This window comes from Micromys minutus, assembly GCF_963924665.1.
Source record: "Micromys minutus genome assembly, chromosome: 2".
Taxonomy (NCBI): Eukaryota; Metazoa; Chordata; class Mammalia; order Rodentia; family Muridae; genus Micromys; species Micromys minutus.
In genome coordinates this window covers 69,152,851-69,175,321 of record NC_137971.1, presented here as the reverse complement: position 1 = coordinate 69,175,321, position 22,471 = coordinate 69,152,851, and the positions used below count along the sequence as shown (strand labels likewise).

Below are 22,471 nucleotides of genomic sequence, written 5' to 3'. Positions count from 1 at the left end.
AAATCAAGTTTTTAATACATGGTCCTTTGGGAGCTACTTATGCAAATCACAGTAGCCAGGATAGTTATCATACAGAAAAAAAGAGAACAAACATCAGTGAGTAGACAGACACTGTGTCTTTATGTGCACGTCCCTTATTTCTACACCAAACAGTGGATGGCAATGGTATTTGCCCTAAATTAACAAATCAAAGGCAGAAAGGCAAACTGGGACTTTTATTGTTTTGTTTGCGGATTTCCAGCAATCTTTCTCCCAAAAGGAAGAAAGCAGATGCGGCTGGTAGCAGAACCCATTTCCCGTGCATAGCTTCAACCTGCACTCCATTGGACTCATTTGAGTCTCGGAACTTGGGAGAGGGAGGAACCTAGACGTCCTAGATCCTGGAGAGAGGACGGACTCTTGGAAGAAGGAACTTGGGATCCTACGGAACCTGACTGCAGCGCGGACGCCGCTACCCGGACTTTGGAACGGAAGAGCTGCGCGTGTAGCTTCCTGCCTGTCGGTGGGGAGGGCCGTGCTGCCGCCGCGATGTTACCCTACACCGTGAACTTCAAGGTGTCGGCGCGCACCCTCACCGGGGCTCTCAACGCGCACAACAAGGCGGCGGTGGACTGGTGAGGGCAGTGCTTCCGGCCGCCGGCCTTGGCTGCAGTTCGCTAGGGGACGACGGGGAAGAACACCGGGGCTTCCGGTTTCCCTCGCCGAGACCTCGGCCAGCCTCCCACAGCTGGCGGATTTTCTTTTAGACGTTTTTGTTGTCATATAAGTCGCAAATGCCCCCAGTGGGCACTTCCTCGGTGCAGACATGATTTCCATCCTGTGTTCTTTCTCCTCATCTCATTCCTTTACTATCCCCATTTCCTCTTCCCTAACCTGCACCGGGGAGGGCTTCTCTCCACTCCTTGTCTCCTTATCTCTTCCTGGGCCCGACTTCTTCTTACTCATACATCCTCCTCTTTTTCACTTAGATTAACTCATCAGTGCCCTTAGACTCTGTCCTGTCACCTATTCCTACCTTTCTCTTTACTGGTTCCTGTGAAACACAGCCTCTCCACAGCCAGTTCTCTTTCCACAGTAAAATAACACCCAAATTCTGAGAACTAACCATGTGAAGCCAAATTCTGTGGCTGTTGTGGTGCTAAGGAATGTTGCTACAGAGGCTGAGACCTCTTGTATGTACTTTTTTGTCTGGTCAAAAGGACTAAAACTAGTCAATTATCCTGGGCACATTGTGGATTCTTTGTTGTTATTATAAAAATAAATGTTATTGGACAATGCATAAAAAAAAAAAAAAAATACAGCCCAGATTGGCTTGCACATCAGAGCTCTGTATGTATGTCTTTTATAACTACATCCGAGTGAAAATGAGTCTCAGTAAATATTTGTAAACTTAGCTAGCTAGGGCTTTATGTAAATGGAACAATATCATAAGCCTTTCACTTTAAGTATTACTACTAATAGAGGTACATATGGACTAAATTCGTTTATGATCGGCAAGAGGAAAGTTGAGCTGCTTCGTTTTGTATTTACACTTTAACACTTGTTTTGCCAGGGGCTGGCAAGGTTTAATTGCGTATGGATGTCATTCGCTTGTGGTAGTGATTGATTCCAACACTGCCCAAACTCTACAAGTTCTAGAGAAACATAAAGCTGATATTGTTAAGGTAAGTTAAATCGCACATCAGTCCCATAACCTCAAGTTTAATACGTTACCTGGTACTCATTAAGTCATAATGAGTCTAACTCATGTAGATATAAATACCGTTATCTAGGGTTGCCTAGCATTTACATACCCACGCCAATCCAGAATGCACTGTTAAGTTCTGGGGCGCTTTGAAAAGGTGAGTGAAAACACTGATTCTGCCATTTACCATATCATATTGGTCACTGACTACCATGTGCTGAGAATATAAAGTTTAACCATCTTTGTGGGTGTGAGTCTCACTATGGTTTTTGATTTGTGATCTCATGGCAGGTAATCTTCAACATTCTTTTGAATAGACTTGTTGACTATTTTGCGCATGTCTTTGTAAAATCGTTTGTTTATGCTAGGCCCAGGGAGTGGCACTGTTAAAAGGTGTGGCCCTGATAGAGTAGGTGTGTCACTGTGAGTTTGGGCTTTAAGACCATCCAGCTGCCTGGAGGTCAGCATTCTGCTTGCTGCTCTCAGATGAAGATGTAGAACATTCAGTTCCTCTTTTGGCTTTGTCTTTTCAAGAACAAATGGTTTTAATTTTGATACAATCCATTTACTTGTGCTATAATCCAAGAAATCACTGGTTTCCAACATTAAGCAACTTACAAGTTTATTTTTAGCTCTTTATTTCAGTCCTTGATACATTTTAAGTTAATTTTTATATTTGGTATGAAACTGAGGGGAAATAAATCGTAGGACATATTCACTTATGTCCTATGGTCTTGAGAAACTCACTTGTTAGAACTAGTAATTTCGGGCTGGATTTTTAAAGGTAGATATGATCATGATATCTGTTAAGGATAGCAGTTTAATTTGGTAATCTCTACTTGCTTAATTTTTTTCCCATATTGTATTGGCCAGGACCTCTAACTTCAATGAATCAGGATGCTAGCTGGTACTTATATCTCCTTCCTGAGCTTATATTCTGGAATTTCATTTTTGTGTAGATTTGGGCTTCAATTTGATAGTCTGTTTCTTTTGCCTGAAGAAATTATTGTCAATTCTTGAATAGCTTGGTTAATTTTATCAGCTTTTTTTTTTAATCAGAGAAAATATTTGGAAATATTTTGCCTTTGTTTTTTTTGTTTTTTGTTTTTTTGTTTTTGGTTTGTTTTAAATATTCTCAAAGGACATGAGACTTCTGGGTTGGTAGTTTAATTTTCTAGAAGTAATTTTAAAATGCCACTTCATTATCTTCTAGCACACATCACTGATGAGCAATTCTTTCTTGGGTTCTCTCTATGAATTGTACTCTATGTTCTCCTGTCTGTTTTCAGTAGCTTGATGTGCACGGTTGATTATTCAGACGTTTAGAAGTATCTTAAAACCTATGTAAGTAGGCCTCAGTGTTAAACCTGCATACATGCACACATATTTTTTCTTATTCAGAGTAATTTCATAATATCATTGCAGACACAGAGTTAGGGATAACTTAAACCTAGTTTCCTAAGCAGTTAGCTTACTGTGAGCCTCTGGGTACACATGAATCACCTTAGCAGTACATAACCTTTGTGTCCCTGTTTCTGCTTATTATACACCAGTCCCATAACCTCAAATTTAATACATTAATGAATGTGAATTCATTATCAGCAGCTGCATCTCTGAGCAGAGCTACTTCACACTTTCTTTCTGGTTAGCACATTGTAACCTCTTGCACGTAGCCACAGTAAGGAGCAGTGTGCTAGGGACCATTTTAAACAACAAGATAGCAAGAAAAAGCCAAAATATGGAAAACAGTGGTAAAGCTGTGAGAGGGACACTTACTTGCACTGTTAGGGCTCCAGTAAGGATTCCTTGTTGTCCCACAGCTCCTTACATGCAGGTGTTGGTCAACTCTGTCCTTGTCTGCAAATGCCCTACAAGTATTGGCTTTGAGGTTATAAACACATGATAGCAAGCTGGTGAGTTCACATTTGCAAACTCCATGCAATAAAAGTCATTAGATTTTCCTGTGTGTAGACAGTATGCATAATACACATGGTGTTCAAATGTAACTGTATATATATATATATGTGCACACACATATATACACATTTATTAAAAGGAGTTTTACCTGAAGAGTTTAAAGATGAGTAAAATTAATATTCAGGAACCTTTTATTTCCACCTTCTGCATATATTATATTGTAATTTGTCACACTTCTTTCCTACTTTGGCATTCATTATAGAGATTGTTTCTAGGTGTACACATATGTGTGATAACCTACGCTTCTGTATATTTGTAGATTCTATGATGTTTATCTATTAACACACTCGACAACAGATTTGGAATCTACACTGTTTTAGGGAATAGAAGTGCAAGGCCTCTGTGGTCTGCTCTGTGGAGCTATCCGTGGGCTGGTTATAGTGAAAGAAGTGAAGTATTGATACATCATACAATGGCACGGTGCTGAGAGAGACAGAGGATGGTCATGGGCACCAGGGAGTTGTCAGGAAATGCTCTGGCTTATGGTGATGACTTTGAGATATATCTCTTGCCCTGGCTATTTACTGTTCAAGAATGTAGGCAGATTTACTTTACTGTTCTGGTGGGATTTTATTTTTGATTTGTGTTTGTGATGCTGGGTAGGGCCTTGCACAAGCTTACCATGCACACTGCTACTGAAGCCACACACCCAGCTCTTATTTTACATGATTAAAATTTTAAGACAAGATGCTACTGCAGTGCCCAGACTGGCCTTGAGCTTGCAGTCCTTCTGCTTCAGCCTCCAGAGTATCAGGAATTACTAATGCACCAACAGGCCAAGCTTTACATTTATACTTCACAATATATTTGGCATGTTTACATGTATTGTGTGTGCTTGTATATATTCATGTTTATATTTGTGTACATGTGTTATGGTGCTGTCTTACTTGAGGTTCCTGTTGCTGTGATAAAACACAACTAAAAGCAACTTGAGAAGGAAAGGCTTATTTCATCACATGGCTTGTAGTTCATCCTGCAGGGAAGTAGGGACAGGAACAAAAGGCAGTAACCATGAGGCAGGAACTGATGCAGACACTATGGAAGAACTGCCTATAGACTGGCTTCTAGTGGCTTGCTCAGCCTGCTTCCTTACAGCACCCAAGACCAAGAGCCTAGAGGTAGCACCATCCACAGTGGGCTGATCCTTACCACATAAATCATCAATCAAGAAAATGTACTATATAGGCCAATCTGATGGGGGTACTTTCTTAATTGAATTACCTTCTTCTAAAATGACACAAACTTTGTCAGGTTGACATAAAACTAGCCAGCACAAGTACTGTGTGTGCATGTATATATGAAGCCCAGAGGTTGATACTGGATGTCTTAACACAGTTGCTGTCCATCTTATATATTGAGGTAGGGTCTCTTGCTAAACCCAGAGGTCATTCATTTGAAAAGTCTAGCTATCCAGCTTGCCCTGAGAAAGATCTCCCGTCTAGAAATACACCATGCCTACCCTGCATTGTTTTAGGTGCTGGGAATCTCTGGTCCTCACATGCAGCAAGCACTTTACCTACTAAACCATTTTCCTCAGCTTTATTTTTTTTTTAACTTTTAATATGAATTTTAATTATAGAGCATAAACTTTGATTTAGGGAAAGTATTCTTTCTGAAAGGATATGGCTAGAGGTTTGCCAGGTTGTTTATGCCTTTACCCCTCCAAAAGTTTTTAGGTCTCTAATTTTTCCTTCTAATTAGGATAATAAAATATAGGAAAATGTTCTTCTTAGTCATTAATGATTTTGTATACTTTGCCAAAATTCAGTTTTAGGAAAACTAAGATGGCTTGGGATTTTTACCAGGGCATTTTAGAATTTTGTTGTTTCATACCTGATGTTACCAAAATATTTAGGCTCTGCCTCATTATTTACATTTTACAGGCATTGTGATTTTTTTAAATAAATATAATATTTAAAAACAAATGATGAAAATGTCTGTTTCCTAATTGATACTAGTTTCCTACTTAGTTATACCAAGCTCTTTAAACTGCCTGCATAGTTACTGTTCTGTGAGAATGATGCCCAGTGTCATTGGTGCAAGTGAGATTGACCCAGTCTGTCCTCAACGCTAGGTCAAGTGGGCCAGGGAGAACTATCACCACAACATTGGCTCTCCATATTGCCTGCGCTTGGCTTCTGCTGACGTCACTGGGAAGATCATTGTTTGGGATGTGGCAGCAGGAGTGGCTCAGTGTGAAATCCAAGAGCATGTCAAGCCCATTCAAGGTGAGGAGCCCTTACTCACAGATTGCTCTTGTCTTTGTTTCCCTTTCTATGTGTTTGGTTTTGTTACTTCCAGGATAACTCTTGAAGGTGTTTAGCCTTTCTACTGATGGGAATTGAGCATTCTTTTTCTTTTCATTACACTTTTAGACATCAGTACCTTAAATATTAACTGATTCTTACTGTAGTAAAACTCATTAATTTCAGCATCAGCCTCAGCTATGTTGTTGAGATTCTTGAGCTACCAAAGTATCTACTGTCAGGTACACTTGTCTGCAGCTATTGTGAAATAGCTATCCGCACTTAAAGCAGCAGAGAATAGCAAACTTGTATTCTCATGTTCCTAAGAGTTGTTTGTTTTCTTTTTCTTTTAGTGTTACTCCTTTAAAATTGTTACAGCATTCTTTAGACAAATGTTTGAGAAGGTGTCCTGCTTGGCTGGGAAACATATATGCATATGTGAGGATATGGGGGAATGTGAGTAGGTGGATTTGGGTTATGTATATGCAGGTATACGCCTGCAATGTGGAGGACAGAGGACAATCGCAGGTCAGGCCTTCCACCTTTTATTTGAGACAGTGTCTGAGGCTGGGCTAGCTCGGAAAGCTGGGCTAGCTGGCCAGTGAGCTTCTAGGGATTATCCTGTCTCTTCCTCTGTCTGGCCATAACAATGTTACAAGTACAGGTATGTGCAACTGTACCGGCTTTTTACATAGGCTCTGGTAATCTGAACTCAAGTCCTCATGCATGCAGGACAAACACTTTGTCTACTGAGCCATCTCCCCAGCCCTGAATATTTTGTCAGTTGATGATTTTAAAAATATCTATTGAGTACTTAACTATGTTTCTAACTACTAAGCAACATTGTTATTCTGAGATACTGATTTTGAAAATTTATGAAAAGCTTAAGTGCTTTCAAGTAACTCCACAAAATCTTTAGTGAAGTATTATATCTTGACCGTGCCTAGGAAAGTCTCAGATCCTGAGTATATAGTTTCAGGTAATGGTCATTGTATATTTTCTTTAAAAGAAAATCTCAGAGGTTTTGCCCTTACCTTTCTGGTCTTTACAGATGTGCAGTGGCTATGGAATCAGGATGCCTCCCGAGACTTACTGCTTGCTATCCACCCACCAAACTACATTGTGCTCTGGAATGCAGACACTGGCACCAAACTCTGGAAGAAGAGCTATGCAGATAACATCCTTTCTTTTTCTTTTGACCCTTTTGATCCTTCACATTTAACTTGTAAGTAATAATTGTTTATAAAAAATGAGTTATAGGAGTGCTAAAAATAAAATTAGTGCTAGACACAAACATGAACACCAAGGAGAAGCACAGCACGTCTTCATCCAGCTTCCTATCCTGCATACTGAATTGTAACCCCACACTGAGCAGCTACCTTGATTGATAGAAATGTATGGTAGCAAGCCATTCACAACATTGAATTCATGGCCTAATAAATAGTATTGGACTAGCTTGGGACAGAGAGCTACTGCATTATTCTAGTGCAGACTTAAGTAGACTTCATTTAAAGAATCAGGGATTTCATTTAATCTGCAGCCTGAGTTCTTACTTTAAACTGTCATTCCAATTAATGCTATTTCATGTAAAAGACAAATTATGCTTCAGAGCAGAGAATTTTCTTTTCTTTTCTTTTTTTTTTTTTTTTGCAGAAGTGGTTTTTGTTAACATTTTGTGTTTTGTGTATCAAATGATCTAAAAATGAGATTTGTTTTAGGCAGATTTTTGTGTAGTTTTATTATTTAGAGAATACTCTTTATGTAGTGATTCAGCGGACACTGCTTTAGCTAGTGTTACTATTCTGGGAACCGAGATGGAGTTTCCCAACTTTATGGAGCTCTAGTGAGAGGCAGTCAGATTGTAAACTATGAACAAATGAGCTTGTATGCTGTAGTAGTGTTTTAAGAGATGTTAAGAGGGGCTGGAGGAATGACTTGGCAGTGAAGGAGGTGTACTGTTGTAGCAGAGGACCCTGGCTCTGTTCCTGGTACTTATGTCAGATGGCACACAACCGCCTGTAAATCCAGCTTCGTAGGATTCAGCATCTGTACTCATGTAGTATACACACACACACACACACACACACACACACACACACACACACACAAATGAGTCTTTAAAAGGTGACTGATGATATTAAGAAGGTAAAATCAGATGAAGGAGATGGAGAAGAATGGGGACTAAGAGCTATCAAGTTGTGTTAATGGCCAGAGCAAGCTTTATTTTAGTTTGATCAGAGGTGTGAAGGAGGCAGAGGAATTTATAGTGTTCTCCCTGGATTTGAATGTTTCAAAATTCTGATTTTATCTAACAATATTTATTGAGAGAAGCAGTGTGTGTGAGTGTGTCTGTGTTGACAGAGAAAGAAAACGAAAAGTTTAAGTGGAGACCATGGCTGTAAAAATAAAGTGGATGTGTTGTGTTCAGGCCTGTCTGTGTATACGTGCACACACTCAGTGGTTTGCTGACAGACTCAGGGCTATATATAGGACACAGTCAGAGGCTGGTTCATTATAGTCAGTGGGGACAATGACGGAACAAAGGAAACCAGTGAGACTTTGGAGGATGAATTCTGGAACCTGCAGGGAGAAAAGGCTTAAGCTGAGTTTACTGTGTTAGCAGTGCATCTTTGGATTTGGCTGCTGGAGGCATTGTGTTTGTCCACATGTGCATATTATAATTTTGAGAAAAGATCTTCAGATTGGCTTCATGATCTGTGCCTTAGACTGCTGGGACTTCATCTACTTTTCAAGTGTCAGCTGCTCTACTGCTTTGTGTTTAAACTTGCACTTACTGTGCCAGACTTGTCATAACATTGCTTGAATCCCTGTGCCTACAGTAGCTTCACTGATGGCAGGAACTCACACAGGTGCAGTCCCCTGCCATCTACCCAGTATTGGCCAGGGTGTGGGGTAGATGATATTTCTAAGTCATTAGAATGTGTAAGTTGGGCTGGAGAGATGGCTCAGTGGTTAAGAGCACTGACTGCTCTTCCAGAGGTTCTGAGTTCAAATCCCAGCGACCACATGGTGGCTCACAACCATCTGTAATAAGATCTGATGCCCTCTTTGGTGTGTCTGAAGACAGCAACAGTGTACTTATATAAATAAAATTAAAAAAAAAAAAAGAATGCATAAGTTGTGACACCAAATATGGTGCTGAGATACACATCTGTTTCATGAACCAGAAGCTTCCATTGGTATTCTGCTTTATATATGAGTGCACACATACATGTGTGTGCATTTGTATATGTATATAAAATTAGGTATAGACATACAGGTACAAAGAATACTTTTATTCCAAGGTTCAGGCTGATGCTTGAGAAGAAAAAAAAAACTTACTAGACACAGAAACTCAAAATAGTCATAAAAATTTAATATCACTAAATCAGATATTTGAACCTGGCTAATGGTGACACCCAGTTTCTTACATGTGGTATTTTCCTATGTGGCTTGTACATTCTGAAAAATGCTTGAATTTTGAAAGTATATAATGAGAGTGAAAGTCTATGCATAGAATCTTCTCTGAAAGAACCAATAGTCACTATGCCAATAACCCTGTGATAGCTTTTTACTATAAGATGGAGTTGAAAAGCTCAGCGTGGACGTTTCTGATGAGTTGTAGCGGACCATCTGTTTCTGTGGGCTAGCATTATGCTGTGCTAGGGTTATCGCATTGCCAGCTCATACTGAAAGTTCTTCTGCCTTCCTCTGTGTAGTACTCACCAGCGAGGGCATCGTCTTCATCTCGGACTTCTCTCCATCTAAGCCTCCCTCCGGCCCGGGGAAAAAAGTGTATATCTCTAGCCCACACTCCAGCCCAGCTCATAACAAGCTGGCTGCAGCCACAGGAGCCAAGAAGGCTCTTAATAAAGTCAAGATTTTAATCACTCAGGAGAAACCTAGGTGAGTACCAGGGTAAGACTGACTAGAACACACAACTCTCCTCCCTCACTTCCGAAGTGTTCATTTTTATGAACGTTCTCTTTTGTCTCACCTTTTCTCCTCTACTAATTTTGAATTTAGTAAAGATTCTTTTTTGTCCCCTCCCTGCGTTTAATGTCCTCTTCATTCGTCTAGTATTGGATTTCCTTACTGATGTTGCAAATTAAGAATTATTACTTCCTGATTTAGCTTGGGAAAATATGAGATGATTTTAAAGTCATGGCCATTGAGCACATTCACTTTGATGCACGACTTCACTCACACGCTTCATCCTCTCCGCATTCATGAAGAGGTGACCGTTTGTGTGCAAGTGAAGGCGGTCATTGCCCAGCCTGGCTGAGAGCTGGGTGCTGAGGAGGTTCTTACTGAGCAGATCTTAGGCTTTGTTCAGAGTTTCCTATCCCAGTCTGTGTGTCAGGGTTTTAAAGTATTTATAGGCTTATTATGGAGGTGGGCAGATGCAGTGCCACAAATGTCACATGCGTTCTGAAAATGTGAGCTCTTACTGCTGGAGAAACTGCACTGAAGAGAAATGTAATGAACTATTTGTGTGCATCACAAATAAATTGCTGGTTTTTGCTAGAACTACAATTTTATGTATTTTTATAGCTTTAGAAGTTTTCTTGGCATTTGTTTTAAAATGGTGTTTAATATGCTAAGATTATTCTGCCTGGACTGAATAATTAATTGACTTATATGTCAAAGACTTATATGTAAAAGATTGTGCTATAAATACATCTTGAATTTGTAGATAAATACTGTTTTTGTATATTATGCTGTAGTCTGGTTAAATTTACTGGTGGATTTATCTCAAACCCTATGTTAAGATGGTTTAAGATTGCTTTTTAAATGGCTTAATAGAACTTTATATTTCTGTGGATTCCCTTTCACAAGCAAATAATGTACTCATTTAGCAGACTGCATAATTTTGTCCTGCTTGCTGTTTCCTGCCATGTGATCTTGAGCATAGGAAGTGCTTCATTGACCCTTAGGTGGACTGGACTGGACACTTTCATATCCAGTGACCCACGTAGTCTCTCCAGGCCTGGGCATCTGTGCCTTTCTCACTGCACAGAAGAAGAAACTGGGTCTCAGTGTTCTGAGGCTCATATCACTCGGGTTGGCAGTTGGGAAGCTTAAGCAATACAGATTCCTCCCTTTCTACTCACCACATTATCTCTGCTGTAAACTTCCAAAGCTTTCAATGTAATTATGTCAGAATATTGAGTGTTTAATAAAAGATACTGAAATGAGTCTTGAGACTCTTCATCAGCTTAAAAAAATCACCGAGCAGGTTTTATGTTATACTTGCATAGAAGAAATTGAAAGAGAGTAAACTGTCCTAGTTTAAGGAGGTATTAAACTATGAGCACAGAGTGGAGGTGGTGTCACCTCCAGGCCACATTGACGACCCAGTCCTTCTGATTCCATGGTGCTTGTCACCCTGAATGCTTTATGTTTCCATCCTAAGTCTATCTCAGCATCCAGTCCTGTAATAGTAAAGGGAAATCCAACTGTCTTGGGAGCACCAGTACAGCCACCAAGTCAGCACAATCAGATGCTGTACTGTTTACCTGCTTCCAAGATCTGCCAGCGCTGGTGTCTCCCCGGCCCATGCAATGCTGTTGTCATAATTTGGATTCCGAAAAATAACAGGTCTGAGTTTTGGCTGCTAACCCATTTTGGTCACTTCAGGAAACAGTTGTTCATTCTTGACAGTTTTTGTGTGATTGGGTCTTGATGCTGACATTGATGCTGTTCATCTTTTGTTTTTCTCAGTGCTGAATTTGTAGCTCTCAATGACTGCCTCCAGTTAGCCTACCTGCCTTCAAAAAGGAACCACATGCTGTTGCTCTACCCTCGGGAGATTTTAATCCTTGATCTTGAAGTGAATCAAACAGTTGGCGTGATTGCAATTGAGAGAACAGGCGTTCCCTTTCTACAGGTATCTATGTGGGTCAGCCACATCCCCCACAGTTACTGACTGGTCGGGCTTTCCTAGACACTCTCCTGATACTAGGTAGGAGCCAAACACATACTGTATGCCTATTATCCCGTCACTCAGGAGGGTGACACAGAAGCTTCACCATGAATTCAAGGCCAGTCTGGGCTACATAGTGAGTTCAGGCCAGCCAAAGTTATCTCGGAAGGCTATCTAAAAATACACACACAAAAACCCACAAAACAATAATTTAACTTATGTAGATGTCAAGGACAAGTTAATTTTAGGTTTGCAAATCCTTTGTTAAAGCTTAGAGAATATACATATGTTTGTCCTCTCTCTCCCTTTTTTTTTTAAACTTTTGATATCTTTTTTATTTGAAGGTAATCCTAATGCTATTAAACTCACAAATATGCTATTTTTTTTTATTACCCAGTCCTTATTATCTAAAACACACACTGCAAACATACAAATATCTATTCTCTCCACACGTGGGTGCCCACTCACCACAGTTTTGGAAGTGAGGAGAATAGATTCCCCTTAAACTACAAGTCGGTAGGTGTTTCTTTGTAGTTAACTTTAGCAAAATTCATACAAAATAGTTATTAACAGTGATCTTCTTTACTTGTTAATGCACAAGGAAACATCTTCAAAACTTTATTTTGTTAGTTTCTGTACTAAAATGTAGAAAAACTGAACTACACAAATATTGAAAAGTTAAAACTTACTTAATTTTTAATTCCTCATACCACTACCACAACTTACAAGGCAATACACCTGATGTCATGAAAAGGAAAAGAAAAAGACAAAGCTACCACAGATAGAAGACCTCAGGATGTCCATCTGATAGACACCTCATTGCATTAATCGATAGCTGCACTTTTTGCAAACTGTGGCTGTGACAGTCCTGAACAGGAAGGGTTTCCTGTTTCAGCTGCAGTAACTCTTCTGACTGTGGATCATTGTTCCTCCTGTGACAGATTTTTACAGTTCCTCTAATGCATTTAGGACGACTGCCTCAGAGTAACCTGCAGCCTTCCTGACAGCTCCTCGCTCTCTCCTGCTAAGAACTGTAGCCGTTTCTGTTTTATTTTAAAACCTTCTGCTACCATATTCACCTCTTCCACCTCCAGATCCTTGGCCACCTCCACAGGGACTGCCTGAGCTTCTGCCACCAAAACTGCCCCCTTCATGGGTCCATAATTTGATTGTTGCTGTTCACTATAATTTCCAAAGTCATTATAGTTCCCACCACCACCATAGTTACCTCCACCAAAATGTCCTCCTTCACTGTAACCATCCTACTCTCCTCCTCCACCACGTCCACCACCTTGGTTTCCATATCGTGGTAACCAGGACCACCACCATAGTTGCCACCATCACCTCCAAATCCGTTATATCCACCGTCATCCCCTCCATAACTACCTCTGCTGCCACCGCCTCCACCACCACAGCCTCCCCTTCCACCAAAGTTTCCTCCACGACCCATAAAGTTGCCAGGTCCACCTCAACGACCTCTCTGAGATCCAGCAGACTGCATCTCTTGTTTAGAAAGGGCCTTTTTCACTTTACAGTTATGCCCATTAATAGTGTGGTATTTCTGAACAACAGTTTTATCAACTGTGTTATGATTATCAAAAGTCACAAAAGCAAATCCTCTCTTTTTCCCACTCTGCCTGTCTTCTATAACGTCTATGGTTTCAATCTTGCCATACTTTTCAAATCTCTCAGATTATATTCCTCCATATCCTCTTTAATACCACCAGGAAAAAATTTTCTTTATCGTTAAATGAGCACTCAAGGCTTTACAGGACTCTCTCTAGAAACAGCTCTCTTTGGTTCCACTACACACCCATCAACCTCGCGTGGCCGAGCACACATTACAGCATCCACCTCTTCAACACAAGAGTAGGTCATAAAACCAAAGCTCTGGAACGTTTTGTTTGAGGATCTCTCAAACCACACAGTCTGTAAGTGTGCCCCTTTCTCAAAATGTTCTCTTAAGCTGTCATCTGTGGTTTTGAAGCTCAGCCTTCCAATGATCAGCTTCCTCAGCTGCTCTGGTTCCTTTGGATCATGGCCCTCCATTTTGAGACCAGATTCACCTCTTGCAGCTGAGTTCAGTATGGGCATGTTTGTGTCTCTTATGTTGTCTCTTTCTTGTTTAAACATAAGTTTCATGGTATATATTTAATGCTCTGTTGGTTTTTAAATTTTAAAACCCTGTTTCTGTTTAAAGGTAATACCATGCTCTCAGCGCGATGGCCTGTTTTGCCTACATGAAAATGGCTGCATAACTTTACGTGTCCGAAGGTCTTATAACAGCATCTGTACTAGTTCAAATGACGAACCAGGTGGGAGCACATCTCACAGAGATGTTAATAATGCCTTTCTTCAAAATGGTCCTATAAAGCATCACATGGAGTAGTGTTGGTGACATCCTTGTCTTGAGAAACTGTTAGAATGTAATTACAAGTGTGACATAGGATAGTGCAAATGCCCAGGCCTCCTTTGTACAGGAGAGAAATAGCACTTTGTCATCCCTTTTTGATATATGCGCCAGCCAAGTAGATGTAACCTGTGTATGTCCTCTGCATTGTTCTTCTAGCCTTGCACCCCTTGACTTTTGTGCTGAGGTAGCTTTCATTGTCAAGTGACAGAGGTTGGTTAGTCTCCAAGGCACCCAAGTGTTGGATAGATCTTTGGGGGAATGTAGATAATGCTCTTATGAAATGGTATACTACCCTTAGATGGAAGAAATTTTATAAAGCCTGGTATTTTCAGATTTGTGAAGTACAGTCTATGGTGTACTGTTTACTGGTGTTCTTCAAAGCATTTTGCAGGAAATGTAAAGACAAGGTATTGTGATCATAGAGATTACACTGGCACACAGTTCTTACAGGAATTCTCTTTACAATGTGAAGAGATTAGTAATAGTAAAACGTGACTCTAGTTTGGCAGTTTGCACTAGTGACAAAATGCTTTCCTTGTATCTGAGGTTATTTATACTGAGACAGTGCTGTGCTTCCTCACTGGCATCTGAAGAGACGGTTTTCTCTTAAGACCTAGATCCTGTTCAGGAGCTTACCTATGACTTGAGGAGCCAGTGTGATGCAATCAGGGTGACGAAAACTGTCCGTCCCTTCAGCATGGTGTGCTGTCCTGTAAATGAGAATGCAGCTGCCCTCATAGTGAGCGACGGCAGAGTCATGATCTGGGAACTCAAGTCTGCTGTGTGCAGTCGAAATGCACGGAACAGGTGAGGGAATGCATTTTCTGTTTTAAAGGACAGAGGCACTAGAGCACTAGGACTGTGGCCAAGATTAATAACTGCTGCTGTAGAAGTGCCGGGGCTGGTTGCAGTGAGTTCCTGGTATGCAAGGCTGGCTTTACATCTGTGTGACCGTCTGACCTCTGTGTTGCAGTAGTTCCGGTGTGTCACCTTTATTCTCGCCAGTGTCTTTCTGTGGGATTCCTGGAGGAGTGCTACAGAATAAGCTCCCAGACCTGTCCCTCGATAATATGATCGGTAAGCTTGTTTCTCTCCTCTAACTTGTATGTTAGATATTCTTTTTGAAGTGCAAAGTTAATAGAGTGACTGGCTTGGCAATTACTACAAAGTCAAAGTTAATATTCAGGAAAACTAAAATGTGGAAATGTTTTTTTCTTAAACCAATGTCTGGAGTCTAAAGTATTTAAGCATGAAGATATCTGATGTGGCTTGGTGAGACTCTGCAGTTGCTGAACTTAGAAAATTACATCCTTGAAAGGTTCTCATCTAAATGAAAGAGACTGTGAGAAAGGATCAGGGGTGCCTAAGTTGAAAGGCTCTGCTTTAAGGCCTTTCCCTCCTCAGCACCTGCATGTTCCCTGACCACAGCTTGGCATTAATTGCTTGCCTCTCCTTTTTCTGCTACTTGTAATTCAAACTCCAGCTCAAGTGTTGTTTCTTGATCTAAGCCTCATTTAGTTGTTTTTTTTTTTTTTTTTTTTTATATAGTCTCTAATATAATACTCATAGTATTATAACTGTAGGTTTATCTCACTTTATTCCAATAGGTCATAAGTTCTACAGGTATAGGAGAGTGATTCAGTTCTGTATCCCCAGGGCTTGTGCTTTGGAGATGTGCAGTGAAGATTCACTGAAGGAATATGTTAGCTAAGCAGTATTAGAGAAAAGGAAACTCTTTGGTGGGCGTTTTCTTTTTTGGAGATTCTTGCTTTCAATATGAAAGGAAGAAGATTGTTAAATGTTATGAAACTAGAAATTGTACAACTATAATATACCGAGCAATGTTAACATATAATCCTTTCGAAATTATCAACATGGTTTATAAAAGATTTTCTGTATTGTTACCTTCCCGTAATGAAAATGAGAATGGACAGTATCCAGTGACTTGTTTTGTTTAAAGCCAGTAGCATACTTCAGAGAGCATTACCTCACTGATCTGATGCTCTCTGTGTTCTTAGTATCATAGTGCTGTGGAGTACACGATGATTCCTACAGCCCCACAGCACAGTTAGCATGCCTCCATTTCTGTAGAGAATGGGTCCCAGAGAGGTTGACAGACATGCCCTTAGCCTCACAGCAGCAGATGGAACCACATGTAAACCCTGTCTTCCCTAACAGTAGAGTCTGGTCCTATGTTCTCCTGTTACCTGGGGAGACCCTGACCTTGAAGGCCTTACTTGTGTCATGATTTTATCCAATTACACCGTCTTTTACTTCTGTTTATTCTTCCAGACAAAACCCTACGAGGAAGTTTAGATAAACTGACAAGTTTTACAGAATTATTTCTCATAGCAACTTTCCAAGTTTATTGATTCTTGTGTATTTTTAGTATAAAATATTAAAATACAAAGAATTATGAATGTAAATGAGTAAAATTAATCAGCAGTGTGGAGCCCAGACCCTGGCGAGCTTGTGTTGTTCATGTGCCTGAGTTATACAGTTATGGTGTTTGAGACCTAAGATGTAGATGTAGGCAGTTCATGACAACAGAATTTATTTAAGTGTTAATAATGCTTTGTCACTTGAAAATATTTTTTTATTTTAAATGATTTATTTAAAATTAAAGAATTATCTTTATTTTTTATTATTTTATCTTTTTCTTTATTTTCCATTTTATGAGCATTGGTGTTTCGCCTATATGTATGTCTGTATTAGAGCATCCAGTGCCTGGGAACTGGACTTACAGACAGTTGGGAGCTGCCATGTATGTGCTAGAAATTGAACCCAGGTCCTCTGGAAGAACATCCAGTGCTCTTAACCATTGACCCATCTCTCCAGCCCACTTGAAAACATTTTAAGTAAAACTTTTAATTAAACTTTTAATTTGAAACTCACCATATACTGGCCAGGATGAAAATAATTCCGTGTAAGATATGGAGACTGGCTTATATTTACTAGGCTGCTGCTTATTGAGGTCTAAGCTGCCCTACTGTGTGAATTGCCTCTTAGGGACAATGCTTGAGACAAGTGACCATTCCCAGGAGTCATCTCTAAGCAAATCCTGCTGGTGTCCATGGTACATCTGTCAAACCTCCCTTTTTACAATATTCCACCAGTTGATATCAATTGTGTGGCCAATTCCAAGGGGATGTTTTAACTGGAATAAATTACTGTGTTTTTTTTTTTTTTCCTGTAATTGACCTAGACTTCAGAATGGTATTACTAAAATGAGGTGATGGCTTCAAAGGATTATACTTACCCATTCTTACTAATTTACTCTTATAGTATACATGTATGTCCTTTATTGTATTCCTTTGGCAAGTCCAGTACATTTTTAGTAAACAGTATTGATTTTATTATAGTTATTTTACTTATATTTCTTAGTTTAGAATTTTACTGGAATCATTGTTCAATTTGCATATCAATGCATATGTAAATAATGCATCTTAATACTTAATTATCAAGCCTGTAATCCCAGAACTATCAAATTTGTAAAATCCCAGAGGTGGGGGTAAAAGGTTCAGTTCAAGGTCATCCTGGGCCACAAAGCAAGTGGAAGGTCAGTCAGGCTGCAGTCTCAAATGATATCTACAGTGGTAATTTATATGTTGCATATATTTCTACTGATATGTTTATTTGTTATTTACATATACAAATACAAAGTCTTGAACATTTCGTATTTGTGAGGTATATTAAGGCTTCTTATTAGCAATCTATAGTCCTTTGGGTGTTTTTATGCTTACAATTTAATGTGTCTTACACAGTCACTCTATCTGAAAAGTAGTCATGCAGAAAGGTCTCAGTCTGTAGACAGTGCTCTGAGCCAGCTCTTCTGCTGTCTTCCTGCAACCTTCTCAGTGCCTTTCTCCCGGAGCTCTGTCTGAAGCAGTAGTTCTCAGAAGACACAGGCCCCTGAATTTTGGGTAGCGTGGCGGTGGAGTAATCTATTCTGAATCTATTGAAGTAAATCCTTGAGTTGTTACTGATGTGACCTAAGATCATGGCAGCTCTAGAGCTGTTGTGAGCCTGTACAGCCCAGTGGTTCTCAACCTTCCCAGTGCTGCCTGCCACCCTCTAATACAGTTGTTCATGTTGTGACTCCCAACCATAAAGTTATTTTTTTGCTACTTCATAACTGTAATTTTGCTTCTGTTAGGAATCATAATGTAAATACCTTTGTTGAACAGATTTAGATTTTTAAAGTCAGCAAAGGTTTTAATTACTCATTTATATTTTTTGTTACATATCAGGGCAAAGTGCAATTGCTGGCGAAGAACAACCCAAGGGCTCCATTATGCAGGAAGTGCACCTCAAATTCCTGCTGACCGGACTGCTCTCAGGACTCCCTTCCCCTCAGTTTGCCATCCGGATGTGCCCACCACTGACCACAAAAAACATTAAGATGTATCAGCCACTCCTTGCCGTTGGTGAGTACTGGCCTATTCTTTTCTTTAAACTCATTTTAAAATATTTACTTTCCTGATTTCTAGAAAGTCTTTTATTCTCTTTGGGGATACTTTAAAAGAAGAAATGGGTTAGGAAATTATATAATATCCTTGAAATATTTTTCTATCCTGTTTCCTGTCTTAGTTTTAATTACAGTGAGCCCGTGTGCTTGAGATTAAGATTATCTCTGTCAGCAAGTTTCTGAAATATCAGGGACTGTCTGGGACAGAAAAGGCTTGTTACATAGCAGTGTCGGTGAGCTGCTGTTGTTTAAGGCAGTGGTAGCAGAAATGCTGACTAGCCAGGTTAACACCAGTGACCCAGGGCCGTGCACCCTGCTTTGTGCGCATATTCTCATCTGATCTCTAAAATTGGATTTTCTGTTACTTGTAGTTTAAAGAGGTTCAGTAGCTTAAAAATGTAGACTCAGTACTGGGTGCTGGGTAAGCTCACCTAAGGCCTGAGCCAAAGTTTCTTTAGCTTCAGAAATCACATTTAATCACATCATAATATACTGTCTTGTCATTATTTATTTAAAGGAAACAAAACATTATAGAGCACTCAGGAAAGTTGCTTTTATAATAAACATTCTGAGTTTCAAAAATACCAACTAGCACATATAGAAAAGTTTAAATTATTATATATATTGGTTTATACTTTAAAATTTTATGTATGTGAAGTTAGGTAATATGTTCTTGAGGATACATGTCCCCGAAGGTCCCATTCTGATAAAGATGGAAATAGATTTTCCTTCCTAATTCGCTTGTTTTTAAGTATATAATCTGGATCCTTTTGTAGAAGATAAATTTAACAAAGACTTTGATTGGAATTGGCACCCCTACTAAATTAGCATTTGTCTCTCTATCATTTTGAAAGGTACAAGTAACGGTTCTGTCCTGGTGTACCACCTCACCAGTGGTTTGCTACACAAGGAGTTAAGTGTCCACTCATGTGAAGTCAAGTGAGTATGGCTGTGACATCGAGGTCACAAACATGTGAGAACCCGGTGTAATGCTTTTCTGCATTGATGTGCTACAGTGGCATGTGCTGTGGTGACTATTCGCTTGCATTTGAGAGACAAACGTGTGTCTAGCTAAGGAAGGGTTCATTAGGAGTGGGCACTCATTGTCCGCTTTGTGAGTTTCTCCTAGTTCCAGGTTCTTTTCTCACTGGAAATCATGGTTGCCAGGTTATATAGTTTATTTCTCAGTTTGATTATGATCTGTCAGAATTGCTTGTTTTTAATTGTTAGTGTGACTATCACCAGGAAAGACACAAATTGGGAAGCATTTATTTGATTTTGAGATGCAGTGTGTGTCGAGGCTGCAGAGAGGAAGCCAGATTAGGAGCAGAGAGCCTCTGCATTTGCTTAGGGTGCTGCTTTAGACACACTCCACAGCTTTTTTTGCTGAATGTAGACCCATTTCCCTTTTTGCCTGTGAGTATACGTTACAGAGTTACATGTATATGCAGTACGCCCAGTGCTTTAGTGACTCTCTAATGAAAAGACAGAAAGGTTCTCTGTTGTACATTTTGTAATTTGGTCCTGTGTACACTGTGAGTATACTTCAGTGTACTGTTTCCTGAAAGAGTAAGGTTAGCCTTAGGGTATCACAGCTAGTGATGGAGTAGAATAGAAATGCCTTTGAAGACCCCGGACAGTGGCACAGCCCAGGTGACTGTTTCACTGCCTTATGCTGTTTCTCTCCAGCATCTCTGCAAATACATGGACATACGTAGTAATGTCTTCAAGACATTGAGTTTGGGATTATGCAGCACTGTATCTCCTTGGCCCCAGGGCCTCAGCTGACCGTCCTGACACTTTTTCCAGTGATCTCTGCTACCACTATTTCCTGTCTTCTCTTTCTCTTCCTTTCCTGTCTGTTTCCTTTACCCTTGTCTTTTGTTCATAGCCATTCCTTTTATGGCTGACATCAACCAATCAGAACTGTGCACTGCTATCCGGAAGATTCTGTGTCAATATGTTGTGTCAGTCATTTCATTGACCCCACCACAACCCTAAAGAGGAGGAGCTGTCACCTTTCCCATAGACAGACGAAGAAACTAAGTAGTCCAAGCCTGGGGAGAAGGTGGATGGGCCTTGCTCCAGGCCTCTCAGGCATCAGAACCTGAGCTCTGTTTGTAGCTCTGCTCTACTGCTGAGAATGTTCATGGCTGGGCATGATGGCAGTAAACTAAATGTTGATGGAGTCAAGAGTTTGACATGAGCTTCCAGAAGATCAAGCATGTTGTCTTTAGCTTCTGAATTTGGAGCCTCAGTAACTGGTTTATCACAGAGTCGGGGTGTGCATACTGGTGCGTACTTGCACAAACTGTGGTATTATTTGTGGCCTAGTGATCCTGAAACTGTTGAGTACTGGGAGGGATATCATGCTCACTCCCAGAGGAGCCAGGAATGATGATATGCAGATGCCCCACTTTTCATACGAAATTCCCTCTTTGTTGACATTTTGAAGGTAATTGACTTTATATTCAAAGATGTCTCTCAAGAGGATGCTGAAATCCTGCTGTCTTTGTGTTTTAATTAATGCAGTTTAGAATTACAATTAAAACCATTATGAAAATTTCACAGATGTGCTATAAAAAGTTCTGAACCAGTTAGCAATAAACCTGAATGTATTCCTGATTTTTCACATGCAGATTAAGGCTCACTTTTAGATAGTTATTTTATGTATTTAAATCATATGTAGGTAGACATGTTACCAGGCATTGTATAATGATGATAGTATATGGGAGGGGTGTAGGGAACATGATGTTTCAATGTTTTGCATGGGATGTTTCACAGATACTGTTGAACTTTCCTATAAAACTGTAATTGGAAGCTTTGGTGCTTATAACCCAGTGGCAAATACAGAAATGACAAAGTTAAATGGTCAACTCTTTTAGATTAGTTTGTATCTTTGTCCAGTGGGTTGAGTTTGATACAGTGTTCTGGTACTATGAAGGATTTATAAACAATAGTTTGTATAAGCATGGATTGACTCAGTATTGCTTTGATTATATTGAATTATTTATGGAAAGTGAAATGTCTCTTGTTTACCTGGACATTTCCAGAACAATCATAAAATTAAAGTCTTGCAGAATTGTGTGCTCCCTATTTTCTTGGGAAGTAGCTTGTGTTGTCTGTCTATAGATGCCTAGCAGGCTGAGCTTGTGAGCCCTAAGCAATCTGATGATAAATTCTAAGATTGCAGTTGTTCATGGTTAGGGATTTCCCCCCCCCCAAAAAAAAATCAGAGAAATCTTAGATCAGGGATGAGGTGCTGTTCCTAGTCCTTCAGATATTAAGTATAGAATTAGAGTTAAGCCTGGACAGCAGTGTTCTAATCCCAGGAGCAGTGTGAAGCTCAGCTGTGTCTGACAGGAGGTTTTAATTCTTCTGACAGATAGATAACCCTTTCCTTATCTAATCTACTTTGAAATCCAGTTTGATTGTACTTTATTTAAGAAGATATAAGCTGCTGCTGTATTCTTTTCAAAAGCAACACAGTCACACTGCCAGATTACAAATAAGCAGCCCCTGCAGGCTTTGCTACAGCTCCTGGGCTGGGATCTCTAGTAAGTAGGGCAGATACTTCCTGAATCTCTGTTACACTGCTTAACAGAAGAGACAGACGAAAGATACGGTGCCTCCCTTAAAGGACATCGGGGTGATGGGGGAGTAGGTCATTGGCAGAGTTCTTATCTAGCACATTTGAGGCCCTGGGTTTTAATCCCCAACAACACACACAACTAGACTATTGCATGTTGCACAATCA

General features: G+C 40.0%; 1 protein-coding gene and 1 pseudogene across 3 annotated transcripts in view; one reads left to right on the top strand and one right to left on the bottom strand.

Moving 5' to 3' along the window:
• Positions 1-484: 484 nt before the first annotated feature.
• The window catches only part of WDR11 (WD repeat domain 11), a 45,219-nt gene continuing 23,232 nt past the window's right edge, over positions 485-22,471 (top strand). Inside the window, exons 1-11 of one of the 2 annotated variants that reach the window (XM_080913571.1) lie at positions 485-614; positions 1,553-1,664; positions 5,736-5,889; positions 6,959-7,132; positions 9,627-9,813; positions 11,632-11,797; positions 14,034-14,148; positions 14,858-15,053; positions 15,223-15,323; positions 18,497-18,673; positions 19,569-19,653. In XM_080913571.1, the coding sequence (XP_080769697.1) occupies positions 529-614; positions 1,553-1,664; positions 5,736-5,889; positions 6,959-7,132; positions 9,627-9,813; positions 11,632-11,797; positions 14,034-14,148; positions 14,858-15,053; positions 15,223-15,323; positions 18,497-18,673; positions 19,569-19,653 (1,553 nt within the window). In that variant the 5' untranslated portion in view covers positions 485-528. Of the gene's footprint in view, positions 615-1,552; positions 1,665-5,735; positions 5,890-6,958; positions 7,133-9,626; positions 9,814-11,631; positions 11,798-14,033; positions 14,149-14,857; positions 15,054-15,219; positions 15,324-18,496; positions 18,674-19,568; positions 19,654-22,471 lie in introns of both variants that reach the window. The other variant, XM_080913570.1, reaches the window with a different exon arrangement.
• On the bottom strand, positions 12,887-13,882 carry LOC308417435 (heterogeneous nuclear ribonucleoprotein A3-like; annotated as a pseudogene). The gene is made up of 2 exons: positions 13,172-13,882; positions 12,887-13,061 (listed from the first exon to the last, which is right to left on the bottom strand). The product of its transcript is annotated as a heterogeneous nuclear ribonucleoprotein A3-like (transcript).